Source organism: Vigna angularis, chromosome 4 (genome assembly GCF_016808095.1).
Source record: "Vigna angularis cultivar LongXiaoDou No.4 chromosome 4, ASM1680809v1, whole genome shotgun sequence".
NCBI lineage: Eukaryota > Viridiplantae > Streptophyta > Magnoliopsida > Fabales > Fabaceae > Vigna > Vigna angularis.
The window spans coordinates 31,871,491-31,895,645 of record NC_068973.1 but is presented as its reverse complement, the minus strand read 5'-3'; the positions used below and the strand labels follow the sequence as shown (position 1 = coordinate 31,895,645).

General features: G+C 33.4%; 1 protein-coding gene across 2 annotated transcripts; it reads left to right on the top strand.

The window, feature by feature from the left end:
* The first annotated feature begins 8,328 nt into the window (after positions 1-8,328).
* Positions 8,329-24,101, top strand: LOC108331376 (acetyl-CoA carboxylase 1). Of its 2 annotated transcripts, none has more exons than XM_017566023.2 (32): positions 8,329-9,028; positions 9,829-10,200; positions 10,577-10,783; positions 10,862-11,023; positions 11,245-11,337; positions 11,424-11,519; positions 11,600-11,773; positions 11,957-12,050; positions 12,965-13,152; positions 13,234-13,284; positions 13,361-13,400; positions 14,797-14,921; positions 15,005-15,121; positions 15,216-15,290; positions 15,373-15,429; positions 15,540-15,644; positions 16,372-16,458; positions 16,536-16,727; positions 16,807-16,995; positions 17,202-17,312; positions 17,400-17,486; positions 17,569-17,745; positions 18,130-18,207; positions 18,310-18,432; positions 18,645-18,914; positions 19,010-19,350; positions 19,628-19,865; positions 19,964-20,319; positions 20,406-20,619; positions 21,189-21,365; positions 21,476-23,629; positions 23,737-24,101. In XM_017566023.2, exons 2-32 carry the CDS (start codon positions 9,853-9,855, stop codon positions 23,791-23,793), a joined length of 6,783 nt encoding a protein of 2,260 aa, XP_017421512.1. In that variant the 5' UTR covers positions 8,329-9,028; positions 9,829-9,852; the 3' UTR covers positions 23,794-24,101. The 2 variants fall into 2 exon arrangements, with proteins under 2 accessions (XP_017421512.1, XP_052732955.1); XM_052876995.1 differs by lacking the exon at positions 8,329-9,028 and adding an exon at positions 9,275-9,293.
* Positions 24,102-24,155: the final 54 nt, after the last annotated feature.

Genomic DNA, 24,155 nt, shown 5'->3' with positions numbered 1-24,155 from the left:
AGTAAAGCGTATGTCCCTTTCCGTTTCACGCTTCATTTCCCACGCCGTGCTTTAAAATTATACTACTGATGAGTTAGAAAATAGGTACGCTGGTACAATAATTAAGAAAAAGAAATAATTAGTAGTCAGCAACTAATAAAATATGGTGAAGTGATAGAGATGGTATCCTAAAAGATAATGTTGATTAATATGATTTATTAGGTTGTATCCACTTGCATCAACACAAATAAGCATGAGGTAATGTGAACTGCTGTGGTTACATGATAAGCCACTTTGCCATCTCGCTATTGACAAATCACACAAAAGGAAACCCACTCATTCATCAATTCATTATTAACAATGTTCAACGCTGTGTTCTGGCTTCCGGTGAACAAAATAGTAATACTATATAATATAATTTTCTCCAAAGTATAAAACATTTTTTCTTTTTTTCAAAATGTTTTAAATTTAAATTCCGTATATAGAAGACTAAGAATGTGATTGAAATAAAGTTAGATTTAACACTAGAATCTGTTAATAATATAAAAAGATATACATAATTGTAGATAAGCACATTTGAAATTTAGTATAAATTTAACATTTTTCAATATGAATAGTGAAAATGTCAATTTATAATATTAAAATAGATGTAAATATTATTTTTTAAGTTAATTTTATAATTTTGAGTTGAAATTAAAATTCATTTTAACTATAGTGAGTTTTGGTGACAGACTAATATAAATATAAGGAATGAATGACCATAAATGTATTACCTTAAGATTTAAGATTTTATATTGAAAGTGGTTTCAATTTGGTGTATGAGTTGCACTCGAGTTCTATTGGTTTTAAGCCTCCCTAATTTTCCTTTGGAAATATTCATTAATGGTATTATAATTATTAATTAGAACATATGTATGTACACAAGATGGTATATTGAAAATCTTACATCAAATGATAAAATCAATTTATAAAGTAACTAACATAACAAGTAAAACCTTATAGGTGAGTTGTTTTCATGACCCACTTAATCACCCACAGGCAACAATTGTGTAATAAAGTTTATACCTAAAAACTACCAGTACAAAATGTCTTTTTATATTGATTAAAAAATGTCTTTTGATACTGGTTTCAGAACGAGTATAAAAATAGGGAGTATAAAAATTATTGAACTTTCTATAATGATTCCAAAATCGGTACAAAAAGTTTCATTTTTTATACTATTTAAGGCCACAACCAGTATACAAAGTGTTTTCACATTATGCCTTTAATAGACCATCACCCATTCATGCATATTGGAGTCATTCTCATGCAAGAACAATTATATTCATCACATGATAAGTGAAAAAGCAAAAAGTAGAATCACCCAATGCACATAATTTATCATTTTCCAAAATTATAAATCATTTTTAGAAAGGAAAATAAATGTACTAACTTCTATTTTGATGTTTAATTGAATTGCATACTAATATCCCAACAATGTTTCATCTTTTCCCATCATATTACAATGATAAATAATAAAGAAAATATTATAAGTCAAATAGAAAGAGGAGAAGATTGAATGGGCTTGGAGAGGGAGGGATAAGTGTGGTGACACTTGAGATTTTGCTAGAAGAGTTTCCATGCAAAGAAGAAGAAGAAGTAGTGGCATCTCCGATTGGTGGTTCCTCCATTTATAGGTGGCGATGTGAATGTCGCTCCACGGTTGCGTGTTTGGAGGAAAGAAAAAGGAAAAACCTAACGTCAACGGTGAGGTTTCATTCAGGCTTTGTGGTAGTGCTGACAATAATGACTCTAACGGTGATAGAGTTGCACGACAGTGGCATTAGCCAAATGATGAAGACAAAATTAGGGGAGGTGAAGTGAAGAGCAACATCAGTGTTGGAAATGCTTCCAATGGTTACCATCGCTGTCGGCGGCCTTGTGAGAAACAACAATGGTATATGCCTTGTGTTTGCCTTAGTTAGGTTGGAGATGAAGATGGAGGAAGAGGAACGACCATGTGAACGCAGTCACCGCAACCACTATGTTAGGTTGAGAAACACCTTAGAAAATGAAACCTTAAACATGGTTTATAAATAAAAAAATTGTTTTTTATATGGGTTATAATTAGAATATGTATAGAAAGTTTTTTCTTATATTACAAAAGTATCACCACATTACTTCATATATTGGTTATAACTCAGAACATATATAAAGAGTCTTTATAATTTATTACAAAAATGCCACCACATCATTTTTATATTAGTTCTAGGTTTAATGGTATAAAAATTCTCGCATGATTTACAACTGAATCATTTTTTATACCTGATGGATTAGAATTAGTGTAATATGTTATTATAAAAAGTGTTTTTTGTATTAATGAATTCAACTTAGTTTCTCTTGTACCAAAATTCAACCCCAACTTTAGAAACTAATGAAAATTAAAATTGTGATTGTAAATTCAACGTCGATTGGTACGATAGGTCTAATACTCATCAAGAGATAGGAAAAATGTTGATTAGATCAATAGGTATAATACCTATATGAAAATCTCATTGGCTGATAGGATAAATGTTAATAGATTTGATAATGATAAAGGAGTTAGAAGCTAGGAAACGTTTTATTATAATATTATTTAAATAAATGAGAAGTTTTTAGAATCTTGAGATTGATACGAATTAAAAAAAAAATCTGAAATAAAAAAGAATAAAAAATATTTTGGAAGATGAAAAAAAAACATTTCATTTGTTTCTAACTAATTGATAATAGTACTTGTTGACCAGGAAAAGTTAAAAAAATAAAAAGAAAATAAAAGACCAAGACGTAGGAAAAACATATAATATCTAAAAAATCTAGTTTTTTTCACAAACTGAAGGACTACAGATTCCGGACCCTAGTTGCAATATATAAATTACATTACAGATTAACACATTTTTGAACCTAACTTGTAACATCAAACCTTAAAACTTTAGCTTCGATCAAATATTAGTGGTATTACACATATTAATTTATGATTTTATTTAAATATAATTTTAATATATTATAAAAAATTATAAATATAAATAAAATGAAGAGAACCAACACTATTTTATTAATAACATAAGAACTATTAATATTTATATTAAAACAATAAAAAATATGAATGTTGGACGGATGCGATTTTTCTATAAGTGAACTATACGATTTTTAATTTTTTTAAAAGTTACTTTGTATATTAAAACTTTAATTTTTAAATTTTTGCAATTTTTTCTCAAATTTTAGTTAATATTATATTTTAAATTAAAATAATAGAGATGAGTACTCTTCATTAAAAATATAAAAAAATGGAGTTTTCATAAAAGAATTTACGGTAATGAATACTATATTTGTTTAAAAACAAGGGAAGGGAATGTCTTTTATAATTAGAGATGGTGTGATTCTCATTTTCATAAAATTAAAAAAATCAGTTTACAAAAAATATAAAAATATAAATTTCTGGGAACAAAATAAAGGACATTAATATTATTTTAGTAAAAATACAAAAAGAAAATACATATTTTTAATACGTGTGACTAGCAAAGATTTAAGCAAGATACTAAAGAGTATTTTAGTATATCCCAAAAAAAATATAGCACCAGAAAATAAATACAATTTCTCTTAAAAAATAAGTAGTTAATATGAGTAATGCAAATAAGATATATAATTGTATTATTAATCACATTAACACTTCTCTTTATATTGTTTTTTCTCTTTAATATTTATTAGTCCAAAGTGTAAAGCCTATGAAAATATTTATCCTAATAAATGATAATAATTTATGTAGTATTATTATTAGTAATAATTTTATGAGTAGAAAATATGATTAATAAGTTATGAGATAAGTTAAACAAAAAACAAACTAACTTTTGGTGCAATTAGGATGCCAACCATCCAAGTCATTTTGGTGGATTGAAAACATAATAATGATTGCGAATTAAAATAATAATAATAATAATAAAAGATAGACCTTTTTCAGTTTATAGACAGGGAATGATTGTTCTTTAGAAATGGCAAGAATAAACCAAAATTAAAGAAAATTTTAGTTGTTAATTTCATTATAAGAAGAGGAGAGTTGTCAAAAGGTTATTGGGCGCAATTTTCGACTTAGAGAAAATTTATGGAAAAGAGATAGGGAGAGCTAACTCTCTTTGTACATGATTTTGACGTGAACATGATGGATTTTTTGTACAATTAGCTACATGTTTACCTGTATAGGTTTTAGTTGTTTTTCACTATGTTTTTTGTGTTTTCCATTTTTGAGTTACCATAGTAAAATCTTAATCTCTACTTTGTTTACGGTTAGATTAAGCTTAAATTTTGATACATGATTCCTGAGATATATTAATACACTTTTACCGTTTAAAATTTTAATTTAAGGTTTGTTATTAAAAAAATGAATTTCGCAATATTAAGTAAATTGATCACCACTTTATTTCTGTCTCAAAGTTACTTTAGTAAAATTTTAATCTTTACTTGATTTACTGATAGATTAAACTGAAATGTTTATACATGATTCCTGAATGATCTTAATCCCTTTTGATCGTTAGGATTTTTATTTAGAGATATGTATTTAGAGGAATAAATTCTGCATTTTGAGTAACTTGATTAACACTATAATTATTCTGTCCTTAAGTTACCTTAGTTAAAACTTTATTCCACGCTTTGTTTACCATTAGATTGACATGATAATTTGATATATGATCTATAAGACATATAAAATCATATTGACCGCTCGGATTCTTAATTGGATGACGAGCAATTAATTTCTCATTTTGAGTAGATATGAAAACCACTTAAATTATGTTTTTAACTTACTTCTTAACTTACTTCTGTAAAACTTTAATTTCAACCTAGTTAACTTGACCGCTCGAATTTTTAATTGGATGTCTATATTTAAAAAAATTATTTTCGGGTTTATTAGAAAACTCAACCCATCTTAAACTCTGTTTTTGAATCAGCTAGGTAAAATTAAGATTTTCACTTCATTCACGGTTGGATAGAACTAAAACTTTTACAGTAGGTTCTAAACATGTTTTTATTTACTTTAATTGATCAGATCTTTGATTAGAGGTCTATAATGAGAATAATCATCCCACGTAATACTATAACTGTTTAAATTGTTAATAATATTTGATCATATTGGATGAAATTTTGAGTAATTGTATTTATTGATTTGTATGTCTAATTGTATCATTGACTTGAACATTTTTGTATGTTAAGCTACAAACATAATTTGTATCAAATATGTATTGCATGATGAAATGAGTTGATGAATATGATCATGATGTGAGATTGATCAAGGGTCTTGTGGAGAAACTTTGTGGTTGTAATTAATTAGTGTACTCCTGTTGTTGGAGGTTATCCTGATACTCTAATAACCATCAAATCTCAAATAGAAAAAGATGAGTTATGTGTTGAGAGGGGTAGGAAGTCCTAGTCTATGTGTCATTTTTGGGCATAGGTGTTAAGGGCTAACCTTGTGGATGCATTAAGTATTGTATTGGAAGTATATGTGTAAAGATCAATGGAGACCACCACAAGTGTACAACCTCTCGTGATTTCGCATCAACATCTCATCTGGATGAGTGTGTTTGACATGATTATTATATGATGAGATGATTGTGTATATTGTGATTATTAAAAGCCTAGTATAATTACTATATGATAATATGATTATTGTTATGTGTAGTAATATAATTATGCATGTTTTATAAATGATGTGTTGCATGTTAGCTCCCTCCTACTTGTTTGTGTTGATATATATATATATATATATATTTTGTGCGATGATCGTATAACGTGTGTGTTATATGGAAATAAATGAGGAAATGTTGTCTGATCAGTGCAAGTGAAGAAAATGATCGAAGAATAATATAAAGGAGTTTGAGTTATCTTTTTGAGTATTGTATTTGAAATTTAAAATTTAAAATATGTATTGTAAGTGACATTCTTTATCTTTTCTTATGAATGACTATATAATGTTACAATATATCAACTATGAAATATCAAGAGAAAATTGAATGTTATATAAAATATCTGCAGATAATTTTTTCTATAATATAGAGGTATTTTGAGAAAAAAATATCAAACATAAATATATCATTCATTTTGAACTGGTTCGATATTAAAAATATAGATGAGATGTGTAAAAATTGATTTAAAATTTATATGTTTAGACATTAGACCAAATTCCGTCTTATAACCAGTTTGATTTAATTAATATATATTATGGTATGAGAAATATTTTAGTAAAAGATAAAAGAGTTTATATTATGTTATTATTTTTAAATTTTGGAATTAAAATATTATTTTCTTATTTAGAAGATAAATAATTTATAACCATTTTATTTATAAATAGAAAGATTTACTTAAACTAAAACACTTCAATTTTCTGACATGGTTAACTTTAAATTACATTATTTATTATTTATAGGTTTTCAATTTAGGACACTCAACTTGAAACAATAAGTAATTAATTCAAACCGTTATTTTCTTTAATATATTAGTTAAGTTTCATAAAATTATTATTAAAAATTGTCTCCATTTAAATATTCTATATTGATTTTATATTTAGTTAATACGAAAATTTTAATATATTTTTGGCTTAATTAAGTTTTAAGTTATTGATAAATTTTAAGACTTTCAATAGAATTTCTAATAAATTTTTATGTTTTATTCAACCTCTAATAAATTTATATTTTTCAATTGAGTATTAATTGTTTAGTTTTTATATTAATTGAGAGATCTAACTGTTAAGTGACTAACACAATTGTTATCTACATATTATTTTAAAATTCTATAAAATTACAATTATAAATTTATCATGGATTTAAAACTTAATTAAATCTATATTTTTTTATCTTAAAGTTAAACATCTTAAACATAAGATAAATATCTGTAAATTATTGGATAAAAATTTAACACTGGATAATAAATAAACATAATAAATGTTATAAAAACTTCTGATACCATGCTAATTAATAAAATAAAGTTTACTATACATTGTCACGAAACTGGTTTCCATGATTAAGATGATCTCATTTGTATATATCTCTTTGTATATATCTCTCTCTCTATATATATAAAAGGAATCTTGGTTAGGAGGATCAAATAATTAGAAAAAGCATGTGAAGAAATATAAATTGACTGCCCGGAAAACCAAGAAAAGAAATATTGGTTTGTCTGGCGTATAATCTTGTGATATAACATTGGTATTTGGACAAATTTGTGCTTGGGGGCAATGGGCACGTGTAGTACATATAAATCCAGATTCAAACTATTCTGAGCCAGAAAAAATTCATTACCTAAGCACAGCCACTTATAAAGATTGCCAAAATAAAACTGGTCCTCACCTACCCACTTTCTAACACAAACAAAATCATTCTTCTCATACTTCCAATTCTAAAGTCGTGCTTCAAAAATGTGGTTAGTTCACAAACTTCTGCGTTTTGAGTCAATTCATGTTGTTTGAGCCCATTTTCTTTTACCTTGTGAAATTATGTAACAAAAATTAAAAAAATAAATTAATGAAGTAGGACTTTTTGGTGTGTGTTTATCTTTCACCTCACATTAAATTAAAACCAAAATCAAGGGCGGTAGACAAAGGTGAGGATGTCATGAATAAACCTAACTCCCAACCATAAGCGTAGCATAAATTTATTGAAATTCTATATATGTTATATGTGTCAATATTAAATATTAACAAATAGTCACTGAATTACAATTTTACCCATATAAATAAGGACAAGGACAGACTGTTAAGTAGTGCAAGAAATCATTTCTTATGCCATTAAACAATGTTAGTTTTTTCCATCACTATCTTATGTTATTTATACCTAATCATGACCACTAAAAACATTAAATTTAAATCTCGGTAGGAAAAAAAATAGAAAAAATAAAATGTGTCCCATTTGAAGGTACACACACGTGCAAGATCTGATTTTTTTTACCGGAGTTTTGTTTTCATTTATGTTGTGTAAATTAAGATTTGTTCCCAGTTTTTAGTTTTTAAAAATGGTTACTATGAAATAGAAATTTACAATTATATCACATCACAGCTCGGAGTATATACATTTTAATTGATTTTTTCTTATTTCGGTTTATGTATATGTTATCAGTAAATATTTATTAATATAAACTTATATGAATTTCTTATACATAAGAATCTTGTTTTTAACGTAAAAAAATTTTCACGGCGAACAAAAAAATGGGAAGGAAATGTTGGTTCCTTAAAAATATGATTTGATTAACTGAAAGTAGCATGTATTTATGTGGATAATGGGAATTTGAATTAAAATAATACTAAAAAGGGATAGAAGTGGAGACGATGGATGCAGTAATTGTAATCGGTGAAATTGGAGGAAGGAACATAGCTTCCATATTTGACTCATCCACGTCTACTCGTAGAAGGAAGAAGGGTTGGTGGAGAACACCAGTGACCACCAACAGAACAAAACAACACAGCACAACGCATAGTCAAGAGAGGCACCTCAATCATGCTACATGTTTGTTTACATGTGTTGTGGTAGATTAGATTCATTCATCTTTTGATGACGTCACATACATCTCCTCCTTCTACCCAGCCAAACCCCAATTCTTTGAACCCTTTTTTTACTGATTATTTGAATTATCACCACTAATTTATTCGCATCAGTCACAAAGAGAGAGAAAGCGTGAGAGAGAGAGAGAGAGAGAGAGAGAGAGAGAGAGGTGGGTAGCTGGGAGGGAACTACTACTAATACTAGTTCCTCAAGAGGTGTGGCAAAGGCAGGTACCACGTGCAGCTTTCATTGAATAGAGCGACCCAACCCAACCCAAACCTACCTCACTCAATCCCATCCAACTTTTTCACTATTTGGTTTGGTTTGGTTTGTGCATGATCACTGCCACTGATCATCATCACCATTCGCATGGAATAGCCCAACAACTCTCTCACTTGTAACCCACCTTCTTAAGCTCTCAATGCTTCTCTAACTCCCACCAATTTTGTAGAATAAAATTAAAAACAACAAAAAGAAATTCTTGATTTCGTCAGCCCAGCTTTCTTCCCAAGGTCTGTGCTGTTATCCTTTATCTTCTTACTTTTGTGTTCTCTTTGTGTAATTCTCTTTGACTTTATTTCTATTTTTGTTTTTTTCCGTTTTTTTTATGCACACCCACTTAATGTTGAAAACTCTGTGAATTCTATGCTGTTGGTGAAGGAAAAGAAGAGCCCTTTTTTTTTTGTCCTTTTGTTTGGTTTTGAGTTTGTCTGCTCTAGTAAAAAATCTGTCTGTTTGCTGAATCGGAAGTTGAAGAGGGGTTAATTGATTGAAAAGGTAGTAGTGAGTTATCACTAGATGCTGTCCTGTTCTTTAATGATTTTCTTTTGCAATTTATGTTTTCGCCATACCGCATCTGAGAGTGAGAGTGAACTAGTAGGATGTGTTTGATTGTTTGTATCTTAGAGTGAAATCTGCAGGTTTGGGAGGAATGGATTTGTGACAGATTTTTATGCGTGGAATCCCGATTTTCCAAAATGAGTTAATCGTATCAGCCACAGTTGTCAGTGTTTTCAAATCTGTTAGTTTCTAACCAAGTCCATATGTGGTTGAGCAAAAAGAACTTTATAACTTTTTCTTTTGTTTTTCCATTTTCTTTTACACCATGCCGAAGATGCCTGTTAAAGTTGAGATGGATTTTTTACTTCTTAATTATATGATTTATCTTGAATTCATCAATATATTAAGTTGGACGAATGATTCTTCAAAAAGTTTACTGAACAAGCAATATAAATTGAAAAAAAGGAATCCTAGCTCGTAATTTATTATCATATGTCTTGAGCTGCTGGTATCTTTTTTTGTTATGTTGTAGGAGACATACAGAAGGAGAACAATAATGGCTGACATTGGGCGTCGGAATGGATATGCAAATAGTGTACAGCCAAATAGGCACCCTGCTGCAATATCCGAAGTAGATGAATTCTGCAATGCCCTTGGCGGAAACAGGCCAATTCATAGCATTTTAATTGCAAACAATGGAATGGCAGCAGTCAAATTTATACGTAGTGTTAGGAGCTGGGCCAATGAGACGTTTGGAACAGAAAAAGCCATCTTGTTGGTTGCCATGGCTACTCCAGAGGACATGAGAATCAATGCCGAACATATCAGAATAGCTGATCAATTTGTGGAAGTACCTGGTGGGACCAATAACAATAACTATGCCAATGTGCAGCTTATTCTTGAGGTGTGTGATGTTGACTTCATGAGATTTTGTAATTCAAAATGCCATGCATATTTTGTTAAGGAAAGTGAAAAAAAAGACAGTACGGATGGAAACTATACTTCGCCATGTATATTTAATTTTTCTAATTTTTTAAAGGTAATCAAGTTGAATGTCATATATAACAAACATAATGCTATTGATCTTCCAGACATAAAATATTCATTCTATAAAAAGTTGGTATTGCCCAATTTGTTCCTGTTGCTGGATCGTTGTTGCCTATAGCTCAATGCAGTTCATTCTTGTCACTATAGTGATTTGAGTCCTTATGTAGTACTGATTCTTTTTTGGCCTATATAACTTACAAATTCTGTGTATTGGCATAAAATGTACTGCCCAGATGGCTGAGATAACTCATGTTGATGCCGTGTGGCCTGGTTGGGGTCATGCTTCAGAAAATCCTGAGCTTCCAGATGCATTAAAAGCAAAAGGAATTGTATTTCTCGGACCTCCTGCCATATCTATGGCTGCATTGGGAGATAAAATTGGTTCATCCTTGATTGCTCAAGCAGCAGAAGTGCCAACCCTTCGATGGAGTGGTTCTCATGTAGATTTCAATCTCCTATTATAGTGCTTTTCTTTTGTGAGAGATGCCTTGCTCACGAGTTGAAGTTTCTTCTTACAGGTGAAAATTCCTCCTGAAAGTTCCTTGGTTACTATTCCTGATGAAATTTATCGGGAAGCGTGTGTGTATACAACAGAGGAAGCAGTAGCTAGTTGTCAAGTTGTAGGATACCCTGCAATGATCAAAGCATCTTGGGGTGGTGGTGGTAAAGGCATAAGAAAGGTTTGCTTCTTACATAAACCCTACTGTAGCATTTAGAAAATCCTATAGCATTCACGCAGTTACCCTTTTAACCTTACTTTGTCTTCCAGGAGTATGTTAATTGTTTTCAAATTGAAAACTCCGTATATACCTATAAGAACAAGAAACATTCTTGTGCGGATCTTATTTTGGTATGATTTATTTGGTACAATTTAGAAACTAACAGTCATGTGGCTTTTTAGGTTCATAATGATGATGAGGTAAGGGCATTGTTCAAGCAAGTCCAAGGTGAAGTTCCGGGTTCGCCTATATTTATAATGAAGGTTGCATCCCAGGTTAGATAATCCACTGAACTTTGATCTGAAAGAACATGATTCTAAGGTCTTGGTCGAATTCTGATAATCTCTTTTGTTCTAAATAGAGTCGACATCTAGAAGTCCAGTTACTTTGTGATCAGTATGGAAATGTTGCAGCTTTGCATAGTCGTGATTGCAGTGTTCAAAGGAGGCACCAAAAGGTACACAAGCGTTTTTTTGCCCAACAAATTGCCATGGTGAAATGAATCTCTTAATTTACCTAATCAATCGTCTGTAACAGATTATTGAGGAGGGTCCCATTACCGTAGCACCCATAGAAACAGTGAAAAAACTGGAGCAAGCAGCTAGAAGGTTGGCTAAATCAGTAAATTATGTCGGGGCAGCTACTGTTGAGTATCTTTACAGTATGGAAACTGGAGAGTACTACTTTTTAGAGTTGAACCCTCGGCTACAGGTAGCCCTCAACTACCTTTTAGCTTAACACTTATGTTTGGGAAATGCTTCTGTTATATTTTTGGAGATTAGTAAGGAAAGTGGCTTGGCTTGAAATTAGTTCTTCCTACTTCCCAGACCTTGTTTTGTTTTTATATTATTTTGTTTTTCACCATCAGTGATTGTTTTTGTTATTGTTATATAGGTTGAACATCCTGTTACTGAGTGGATAGCAGAGATAAATCTGCCTGCAGCCCAAGTTGCCGTTGGAATGGGTGTCCCCCTCTGGCAAATTCCTGGTACAACTTCAGATATATTCTTGAAGTTAAATTATTGACTTGATCCCTAGGAAGCACTGACAACTTTGTAAAATAGCATGTCGCCAAATGACCCATGTTGACATTCTAATATTGTCAGAATTATTCTTTTTAGTTCTTATACCTCTGAGAAATCTTGGAAACTTAGACATATTTGAACACAAGTAAAGAGAGTGAACCACACCTATTATTGACTAAACACTTCCTAGACACTGCTATCATAAAAAAATAAGAAAAATTAGAAGAAACCAACTTATATTATAAAACTTGTGAGCCGCATAATATTTCTGTTGATGTTTGTTTTCATAAGGCTTAACTAGTTATTCTAACTTTTAAGATGTATGTTTCCAAAACTTTAATTGAGAGCCATTATTATAGAAAAACTATAACTTTAAAAATTTGTTTTTAGTGTGAATCATATAAATTTTCATTTTCATTTGAGATTTTTGCTATATTAAAATAAATATTAGATGTGTCGCTGTGTCCTATACTTTGGACAATAGCCATATCCTGATGTCCATGTTAGTGTGTGTCCGGTGTCTGGATCAGAGTTGGTACTTCATTATAGTTCTACCAGCTTTAAATTTATTCCCTACATGAGAGAATTTTAAGTACTAGTCCCTACATTTGTATAAAAGATAAGTTTTTGCCTTGTACCCAAAACTAGAGATTTTTCTTGCAATGTAAATCTGCTACTAAGCCTTCCTTGCATTATTTAATTTTCTTCAAAATTTTATTAGGGACTAAAAATTACAATTTTCTCGTATAGACTTAAACTTAAAATGAGGAAACGGTTGGGACCCAATGAATAGTTTAAATTATTCTTTACTGATATTTGCTTTCCTATTTTCTATTATTTAATTTCTTACATGTATTTCATGTGTCTCCTTTAATAGAGATAAGGCGTTTCTATGGGGTGGAGCATGGTGGGGGGTATGATGCTTGGAGAAAAACTTCAGCTTTAGCTACCCCTTTTGATTTTGACAAAGCACAATCCACAAAGCCAAAAGGTCATTGTGTGGCTGTGCGAGTGACTAGTGAGGACCCCGATGATGGCTTTAAGCCTACGAGTGGCAAAGTGCAGGTTAACTACCAAGTTCAACATCAATATCATCTGTTGCTTCATTCATCTTGTAACATGTACTGAGTTCAAGTATTTGTGCAGGAGCTTAGCTTTAAAAGCAAGCCAAATGTGTGGGCATACTTCTCTGTCAAGGTAAGTCTTCTGTTTCTTCAGATGCAGGCATAACAAATGTTGTGGTGCTAAAGTTTGTTGAATTATATATTTGCAGTCTGGAGGAGGAATTCATGAATTCTCAGATTCACAGTTTGGTAAGTAGTAAAATTAATTAATTAAACAAGTAAGAAAATTAGCTACTGTTGATTTTCAAATGACCAATATATCATTATGATCTTCAATTGGGAACTTGCATATTCCATAGTATTGTGTTGATAATGTTTAGAGTTCACACACCACCTGCCTTAATTCTAGGGTGTAGCTTATACGTTTGTTGGAAAACTTCATCTAATGGGAAGTGGTCTTAAGATGTAAACATGGTACAAGAGCCTATATACAGCCTATCTTTGTGAATCATATATTCCGGTGTCATCTCCTATTTGGTAGGCATAGAGAGAGGAGGGGTGTTAGAAAGTCTCACATCACTTGCCTAATTTCGTGAACTGCAACTTATAAATCAGTTGGACAATCTTCTCTTTGAGATTATAGGATGGAATCTAGTAGATGCATCATGATGTGGATCTATCTTGTTCTTTTTACCTTCTCCATCTTCTTTCAATGAATAATGAGCAGTACACCTCACTTGTTATGGGACATATGATTAATATTTGAACTCATGATCTTTTAGCAGTAGAGCCAAGAGCTAGGATGTCCAGTTGGATTTGATGGAAGGTTGGGAAAACGGAAATCTCAATGCATGTATCAACAGATGTGTGCAGGCACATTTGCTTGTTTATGTAAAATTTTTCTTCATAGGTCTCCACAATAAGCAGTGGTAATAGTTTAAGGGTGAGCCTTGGCACAAGAATAAAGTTGCGCCTTGGTGACTAGTTGGTTATGAGTTTAATCCAAAAATACCCTCTTTGCATATGCAAGAATAAGGTTGTGTACAATGACCCTCTTTCATACTTTCAATGAGCAGCGTTGCATAATAATTTCTTATGTGTAATTGACAACTCATAGTCACTGCAGTTTTATGTTGGTTGTCATCCTCATGTCTGGATTAGTGGTATTAAATGGACTATGTATCACCGAATAGTTATATAAGGTGTAACAACATTTGATATATTTACTAAAAATTTTACAACCTTCGTTTCCTGGGTTATATTTCACTCTGATAAAACAAAAAGAGACAGTGGCATTTTGCAAATTATAAGGGTGGAGTAGGAAAAATGTCGTCAAAATGGAGGGATGTTCTGTTTTTCAGATTACAGTTGCTAGGAAATATAGATGATCATTGTTGGGCAAAGAAGAAAAACATCATGTCCACTCAGTTTTCTCAGATATAGTGAGAGCTTCTGATAATGATTTTGAAATGTTGATTCTTCTGTTAAGTAATGCATATAACAAACTTCATTATTGGTGAATTTGTTACGGTAGGGTATAAATTCTCCTTAATATTCTTGTTCATAAGGATTATGCATGTATTTACACAATTCCCATACTATACTCACCTTGTACTATCTTCTAATCTGGTCTCTTTTACCTCAGGGCATGTGTTTGCTTTTGGAGAATCTAGGGCTTTAGCAATTGCAAATATGGTTCTAGGGCTGAAGGAGATTCAAATTCGGGGAGAAATCCGTACCAATGTTGATTACACCATTGATCTTCTGAATGTAAATTACTCACACGACTACAAATTGTTTTGTGAAAGTTGTTTAAAATGCTGAAGTGACAATATTACAATATTTGATCACAGGCTTCTGACTACAGAGACAACAAAATTCACACAGGTTGGCTAGACAGTAGAATTGCAATGCGTGTTAGAGCAGAGAGGCCTCCCTGGTATCTTTCTGTTGTTGCAGGGGCACTCTATGTAAGCAAACTTCGTTTGTTATATCTGTTATCTCCTTGAGCTTTTGTTAGTTTCATATGTGCATTCATAACCGTGATTGTTTCAATTAATGCAGAAAGCTTCTGCTAGCAGTGCAGCTTTGGTTTCAGACTATGTTGGCTATCTTGAAAAGGGACAAATCCCTCCCAAGGTATTGTGAATGGGAAAATCCTATAGTTTTCAGTTCCTTTAAACCCTATAGTGATGAAAATAATTTTTTGCAACTGTTACAGCACATATCTCTTGTCCATTCTCAAGTGGCCTTGAACATTGAGGGAAGCAAATATACAGTAAGTATTCTTATAAATGTCAATTTGGTTTTCTACTTACCTTTGTTGAGACTTATGCCATATCAGGCAAGAGTAAATTTGTGTAACTCATCTTGTAAAACAATTTCTAGATTGACATGATACGAGGTGGATCTGGAAGTTATAGATTGAGAATGAATCAATCAGAGATAGAAGCAGAAATACACACTTTACGTGATGGAGGTTTGCTAATGCAGGCAAGTATTTGTTCTCTAAACACCTATTTTATGCGTGTTATTTATTTTGCACTTTTCCCCATGACAGTACTATTTATCATACTCAATTATATCATCCCATGGTTTGTGAACATTTTGCATTGCTATTTCAATCTTAATTAGATTCTTCTGGTATAATTTCCTTGATATAGACATAAACAATTGCTGCTCTGGCTTCTAAAATTTTAGTATCGGGATTAATCGTTTAGCATAAAGTCTTTGTGAATGCATTGTTCTTCTCTATCAGTATGTTAGAGAAATGTTATGTATGAAAAAGTACTTATTTTTTCTGGAGATGTTCAAACCCTTTTTTTGTCAAACATTGGAAAGGAATGTGGGCATTTAAGTACAGCTAATTTATCGTTATCTAAAGATTGCATTATTTTATCAGAGTTAAGACTTAAAGCAAATCATAACTGGAAAGATTTTTGTTAAAGAAACAAATAATACTTTAGTATGGATAGTGTATGATTGGCCTGTTTAGAAGAAATGATGTGTGTCTAAAGTACATTGTTTAATTCATGGTAGTGATAAAGTAAATTATTCACCAAAAGAAAATATAAACTAAATAAGTATTGGCTGCATCAATAACTTTATCTTCAATTTGGCTAATAGTATAGTTTATGCTAAACATCCCTATTTTATGACTGGTCTTTTGTTCTATATCTTTGTTCTTGAGTTATTAACTAGAAGCTTCCACTTGTTACAGCTGGACGGAAACAGTCATGTAATATATGCAGAGGAAGAAGCAGCTGGAACTCGCCTTCTAATAGATGGAAGAACTTGCTTGCTTCAGGTTAAATTAGTTTATTTTAACATTAACTATTTCTTTTGTGTCCAAGGTAAGTTTTAAAACCTTTTTTGTCTATACAGAATGATCACGATCCATCAAAGTTGGTGGCAGAGACACCATGCAAGCTTTTGAGATATTTGGTCGCGGATGACAGTCATGTTGATGCTGACACACCATATGCTGAAGTTGAGGTCATGAAAATGTGCATGCCTCTTCTTTCACCTGCTTCTGGAATTATTCATTTCAAAATGTCTGAAGGTCAAGCAATGCAGGTATTTAGCATTCAGTTCCATAAAGAAGTACAGCTGCTGAAATTGAAGAACATAAATAATATATTATCACTTTTTGCAGGCTGGTGAACTTATAGCAAGTCTTGACCTAGATGATCCTTCAGCTGTAAGAAAGGCAGAGCCCTTCACAGGGAGCTTCCCACTCCTGGGACCTCCTACTGCAATTTCTGGTAAAGTTCATCAGAAATGTGCAGCAAGCTTAAATGCTGCAAGGATGATTCTTGCTGGGTATGAGCACAATATTGATGAAGTGAGTGAAGTCTTCACCTTGATTCATAAACACTATAATTTTACTGCATTCTAGGTGGTTGAGTAATCTGTTACAGATAGGAGATTTTTGGATTCTATTATTATTGAGACATATTTATTTATTTATTTATTTATATATATATATATATATATATATATATATATATATATATATATATATGTATGTATGTATGTTTGTCTTGTTAGGTTGTGCAAAGTTTGCTTAATTGTCTTGATAGTCCTGAGTTGCCTTTCCTTCAATGGCAAGAGTGCTTGGCTGTTCTGGCAACCCGTCTTCCCAAAGATCTAAAAAATGAGGTAAAGAGATACCGTGCTTCTTTTTTTTTCCCCTGTGGTTTAATACGTTAAAAGTAATCCAAGCGGGTGTTGAACTTGGCTTTTCAGCTGGAATCAAAATATAAGGAGTTTGAGAGGATTTCAAGCTCCCAAATTGTTGATTTCCCTGCCAAATTATTGAAGGGAATTCTTGAAGTAAGTTTCTTTTCACGAATTGTTCATTTTGATGTTTCCCATTTTAATGTGAATAATTTATGAGGCATGTTTTACATTGCAGGCTCATCTTTCTTCCTGTCCCGAGAAAGAAAAAGGAGCCCAAGAAAGACTAGTTGAACCTCTTCTGAGTCTTGTTAAGTCTTATGAGGGTGGACGAGAGAGCCATGCCCATATAATTGTTCAATCCCTTTTTGAAGAGTATCTTTCTGTTGAGGAATTATTTAGCGATAATATTCAGGTTATTATAATTATTCAGCTGCTTGTACTGATTTTATGTGGGCAATCTGTTTTGACCTTTTATGACTTCTACGGACAAAGGAAGTATTTTTCTGGTTGATGTTAATACTTATCTAGTTTTTACAAGATTCAAACTGATAATTATATATTTTTCTTTCTTTGTCTAAATCAAATGGTTTCTTTATTGTCTTGGGGAGCTTTATATAAAAACTAATAAAAATATTTAGTTTTCTTCTTTTGGCTGTTCATTTGAAGTTACAAATTACTGGTCTATCAGGCAACAAAATATACACTAGGAGGAACTAAGTAACTCTTCTGATATAAAAGTTGTTTTCTTTATCTTTCAGTTTTCTAGAATATTCATGTTCCTTCCCTTGATGTCTAGGCTGATGTAATTGAACGTCTGCGTCTTCTATACAAGAAGGATTTATTGAAGATTGTTGATATTGTGCTCTCTCATCAGGTACGAACTTTTATAACAACTTCAGCTAGGGTGTTTTGCTTCCTCAATGTCTTGTTGACATTATACAGCAATTGAATTAACTGCATTTTTTGTGATTTTCAGGGCATCAAGAGTAAAAATAAGCTGATATTGCGTCTAATGGATAAATTGGTTTACCCTAATCCTGCTGCTTACAGGGATCAGTTAATCCGTTTTTCTTTACTCAACCATACAAGTTATTCTGAGGTTGGACATTACCCTGAGAAATTCTGTTCAAGCTGAAAATAGAATTCCATGTTAGTCATCACATATTTTAGGACATGGCATCTCTTCTACTTGGAGAGCATTGTGAATATATATCCTTCAATTATCTACTTTTCATTTCATCTTGCGGGTGAGACTTTTACATCTTTGGAACATTTTGAGCAAAATCCTTATTTGTAATTATTTTGATGCAGTTGGCACTAAAGGCAAGTCAACTGCTGGAACAAACTAAATTAAGTGAACTTCGATCCAACATTGCTAGAAGTCTCTCTGAACTAGAGATGTTCACAGAGGATGGTGAAAATATTGATACTCCCAAGAGGAAGAGTGCCATCAACGACCGAATGGAGGACCTTGTCAGTGCTCCTTTGGCTGTTGAAGATGCCCTTGTGGGTTTATTTGATCACAGTGATCACACCCTTCAGAGGAGGGTCGTTGAAACTTATATTCGCAGACTCTACCAGGTATTTCAGTTTTACTGATAATTTCAAATTTTTTAATTTTTCTTACTTTGTTATATTTATCACGTGCTTTTCTAACTTCTAGTATTTGCTACCAGCCTTATCTTGTCAAAGGGAGTGTTAGGATACAATGGCACAGATCTGGTCTTATTGCCACGTGGGAGTTCTATGATGAGTACATTGAAAGAAAGAATGGGGTTGAAGACCAAACTTCGAAGAAATCAGTGGAGGAGAAAGACAGTGAGAAAAAGTGGGGAGTGATGGTTGTAATTAAATCTCTTCAATTTTTGTCTGCAATTATCAGTGCTGCATTGAGGGAGGCGACCAGTAACCTTCATGAAGCACTGACCAGTGGTTCTGCGGAACCAGTTAACCATGGTAATATGATGCATATTGGATTAGTGGGCATCAACAACCAGATGAGTTTATTGCAAGACAGGTACTGTTTCAGTAAATCCTCATATTAGTTTGAACCTTTCGTTTTTGTTTTTTTTTCCTAATTGTCAAAGCATCAATGGTTTTATAGCTTACATTTTGTTTGAGATTTTAGTTTTTGGTTTGATGATTGAGAAATATGGGACCACTGACTAAAATTAAAATTACAGTTTCCTAGAAGAAAACAAAGTATAGATGGACTAGTATACATATACTCTCTTTAGCTACTGATATGAACCTCCTCTTTCTTCTTGACACAAGCAACTTCTGATGTTTTGCAGCGGTGATGAGGATCAGGCTCAAGAAAGAATCAATAAATTAGCTAAAATACTCAAAGAGCAGGAAGTAGGCTCCACCATTAGAGCTGCAGGTGTCGGTGTAATCAGTTGTATCATCCAAAGGGATGAAGGACGTGCCCCAATGAGGCACTCTTTTCACTGGTCAGAAGAAAAGCTGTACTATGCAGAGGAACCTCTGTTGCGTCATCTGGAACCTCCTCTATCCATTTATCTTGAATTGGTTAGTTATTTTTTCAAGTCCCTGTACTTTATAAGGTGTGAGAAGGAAAATTCCACTTATATGCTAGATCTTAAACTTAAGCATTGGTCTGTTTATAGGACAAACTTAAGGGCTATGAGAATATACGGTATACTCCATCTCGTGATCGTCAATGGCACCTCTACACGGTTATGGATAACAAGCCACAACCAATTCAAAGAATGTTTCTTCGCACACTTCTAAGACAGCCAACCACAAATGAAGGATTTTCTTCATATCAAAGGCTAGATGCAGAAACATCTCGGATCCAATTGGCTATGTCCTTTACTTCAAGAAGCATTTTTAGGTCCTTGATGGCTGCAATGGAGGAGTTGGAACTTAATGCACACAACGCCAATATAAAACCTGAGCATGCTCATATGTACCTCTATATCATACGGGAGCAACAAATAGACGATCTTGTTCCCTATCCCAAGTAATTATAGCTACAAACTTGTCAAATATGTTCTTTTAGCATATGGCCAAGCTTTGTCTCTGTCTTACATTTGGATGTTATACCAGGAGAATTAATGTAGATGCTGGGAAAGAAGAAACAACAGTTGAGGCAATTTTGGAAGAACTGGCACAGGAGATCCATTCATCCGTTGGTGTAAGAATGCATAGATTAGGGGTTGTTGTGTGGGAAGTCAAGCTCTGGATGGCAGCCGTTGGACAGGCAAATGGTGCTTGGAGGGTCATTGTGAACAATGTGACTGGTCATACATACACTGTACATGTAAGTCTATTTTACTTCAAAATTTGAAGAAAATCTTTTCCCCATGCCACAACTTTTCCGGTTAGCTTTCTAAAAGGTTGCTTTTTACTAGCAAAGGTGAGCCCTTAATAATTAACAAGGAGTGTTTTGCATATATTTGATATAGAAATGCTAATTAGCATCAAACACAAGTACATTTTTCCATTCCTTTAAAGTATTTTTTAACCTGAAGAATTTGATAAATACCAGCTCATGTGTCAGCAATTCATTTATTTGAGTTTCTATAGAAGAGCTGTCTTAAACACTTTGCATCGATAAGGATCTTTGGGCAGGGAAAAAGTCAGACGAGTAATGTCTTTTTATCAAGTGGAATTTTATTCTTTTTCGTGATATCTTGAAAAGTTGATCAGTATTCACGAATTGTGACCTTTACAACGTAAAAAATATATATATGTGGACAATGGTGGTCTTCAATTTGTAGGGGTCAACAATATATTCTCATGTTTAGCTATATCTCGTATGCATTTGAAGGATTATTAATGGGAACTATTTATAAATATTGATATGATTCTTAATTTGTATAATTTCAGATATACCGAGAAAAGGAGGATACCAGCACTCATAAAGTGGTATACAGTTCAGTCTCGGTTAAGGGTCCACTGCATGGTGTGCCAGTGAACGAAAATTATCAACCTTTGGGAGTTATTAACCGAAAACGTCTTTCAGCAAGAAAGAACAGCACCACATATTGCTATGATTTTCCACTTGTACGTGCTATTTTGTGAATTTAATTGAAATATAAGTGTTCCACTTTTTGTTATGACCGGATGACACAAGTAGTCAAACCATGTTTCCTGAAGAGATATAATTCTTGCAGGCATTTGAAACAGCTTTGGAACAGTCATGGGCAATCCAACAGCCGGGATTTCAAAGAGCCAAAGATAAAAGTCTTCTAAAGGTAACAGAGCTTAAATTTGCAGAGAGAGAAGGTAGCTGGGGTACTCCTCTTGTTCCTGTGGAGCGTTACCCTGGACTCAATGATGTTGGTATGGTAGCCTGGTTTATGGATATGCGTACCCCTGAGTTCCCATCTGGAAGAACAATATTGGTTGTTTCAAATGATGTGACCTTCAAGGCTGGTTCTTTTGGACCGAGAGAGGATGCTTTCTTCCGTGCAGTAACTGATCTTGCATGTAAAAGAAAACTACCTTTAATTTATTTAGCAGCAAATTCTGGTGCCCGTTTAGGTGTAGCAGAGGAAGTCAAATACTGTTTCAGAGTTGGTTGGTCTGAGGAATCTAGTCCTGAGCATGGCTTTCAGTATGTATATTTAACACCCGAGGACTATGCTCGGATTGGATCTTCAGTCATAGCACATGAATTAAAGCTTGAAAGTGGAGAAACTAGATGGGTTATAGATACCATTGTTGGCAAGGAAGATGGCCTTGGGGTTGAAAACTTGAGTGGCAGTGGGGCTATTGCTGGTGCCTATTCCAGGGCATACAAGGAAACTTTTACATTGACATATGTGACTGGCAGAACTGTTGGAATAGGTGCTTATCTTGCTAGGCTTGGAATGAGATGCATACAGAGGCTTGATCAGCCCATAATTCTTACTGGTTTTTCAGCACTAAACAAACTTCTTGGTCGGGAAGTATACAGTTCTCACATGCAACTTGGTGGACCCAAAATCATGGCTACAAATGGAGTTGTTCATCTTACAGTTTCCGATGATCTTGAAGGTGTTTATTCTATTTTGAAGTGGCTTAGCTACATTCCTTCTCATATAGGTGGTGCGCTTCCCATTGTTAAGCCTCTTGATCCTCCAGAAAGGCCAGTGGAGTATTTACCAGAAAACTCGTGTGATCCTCGTGCTGCCATTTCTGGAACCCTGGATGGTAATGGAAGATGGCTGGGAGGCATCTTTGACAAGGACAGCTTTGTGGAGACACTGGAGGGATGGGCTAGAACAGTTGTTACAGGAAGGGCAAAGCTTGGAGGAATCCCTGTGGGAATTGTTGCTGTAGAAACACAGACAGTGATGCAAATAATACCTGCTGATCCTGGTCAACTTGATTCTCATGAGAGGGTCGTTCCTCAAGCTGGGCAAGTCTGGTTTCCTGATTCTGCAACCAAAACAGCCCAAGCAATATTGGATTTCAATAGAGAAGAGCTCCCGCTTTTCATTCTCGCAAACTGGAGAGGCTTTTCAGGAGGGCAAAGGGACCTTTTTGAAGGAATTCTTCAGGCTGGTTCAACTATTGTGGAGAACCTTAGAACATACAAGCAACCCATATTTGTGTACATCCCAATGATGGGGGAACTCCGAGGTGGTGCATGGGTGGTTGTTGACAGTCAAATCAATTCAGACCACATTGAAATGTATGCTGATCGAACAGCTAAAGGTAATGTCCTTGAGCCGGAAGGAATGATTGAGATCAAATTCAGAACAAGGGAATTGTTAGAGTGTATGGGTAGACTGGATCAACAGTTGATAACTCTGAAGGCAAAACTTCAGGAAGCCAAGAGTAACAGGGACCTTGCCGCCTTTGAATCCCTACAGCAGCAGATTAAATCCCGTGAAAAACAGCTTTTGCCTGTGTATACCCAGATAGCCACAAAGTTTGCTGAACTACATGATACTTCCTTAAGAATGGCTGCCAAGGGTGTAATTAGAGAAGTTCTGGACTGGCGTAACTCCCGAGCTGTCTTCTACCAGAGACTTCACCGAAGAATTGGAGAGCAGTCACTGATCAACAGTGTGAGAGATGCTGCTGGTGATCATTTGTCACATGCATCTGCAATGAACTTGCTCAAAGAATGGTATTTGAATTCTGATATTGCCAATAGTAAAGAAGATGCGTGGTTGGATGATGAAGCCTTCTTCAAATGGAAGAACAATACTGCAAATTACGAGAATAAACTAAAGGAACTGCGTGTGCAGAAAGTGTTGCTTCAATTGACAAACATTGGTGACTCAGCTCTAGATTTGCAAGCTCTACCTCAGGGTCTTGCAGCCCTTTTAAGCAAGGTAAAGAACTTGAACTTTTCATTTCATTAGCTATGTCGTTACTATTTGTTTTCTTAAACTGTTTAGTTTATTATTTGCTTCATTATATCTTGGAAATTTTGGTGCAGTTGGAGCCATCGGGTCGTGGGAAGTTGACTGATGAACTTCGAAAGGTACTTGGTTAGAGGAACCTGTATGTGTCTTATAAATCTAACGGATCCTATTGATTCCCTTGGCCAAGTTGTTGTCCCCAAGGGCCAAGTTGTGGAAAGAAGGCAGAGCATATCCCTCATTACTGAAGGAATCCGTTGCTTTAAAATGTAAATGACATTAGTCTTGGATTGATTATTAATTTATGCAGTTAGAGGATCAAAACCAGCATCGCCATGTTCCATCTATTTATTTGCTGGTTAATTAATTCTCTTCCTACATTTGAATAAAAATGTAATAACGTGTAACTTTTTTATTCTATGCATAACAATTTTGGGTGGTCGATATATGCTTTCCATTAAGTTACAAAATACTTATTGATAACTTTTTGGCAAGT

What these genes read in the sequence shown, in the direction of transcription:
- LOC108331376 (XM_017566023.2), top strand. Translation starts at nt 9,853, where the DNA reads ATGGCTGACATTGGGCGTCGGAATGGATATGCAAATAGTGTACAGCCA. An exon ending in CCCCCTCTGGCAAATTCCTG is followed by an intron (nt 12,051 to 12,964) that starts GTACAACTTCAG and finishes CTCCTTTAATAG; the next exon opens with AGATAAGGCGTTTCTATGGG. An exon ending in ATATTCGCAGACTCTACCAG is followed by an intron (nt 18,915 to 19,009) that starts GTATTTCAGTTT and finishes ATTTGCTACCAG; the next exon opens with CCTTATCTTGTCAAAGGGAG.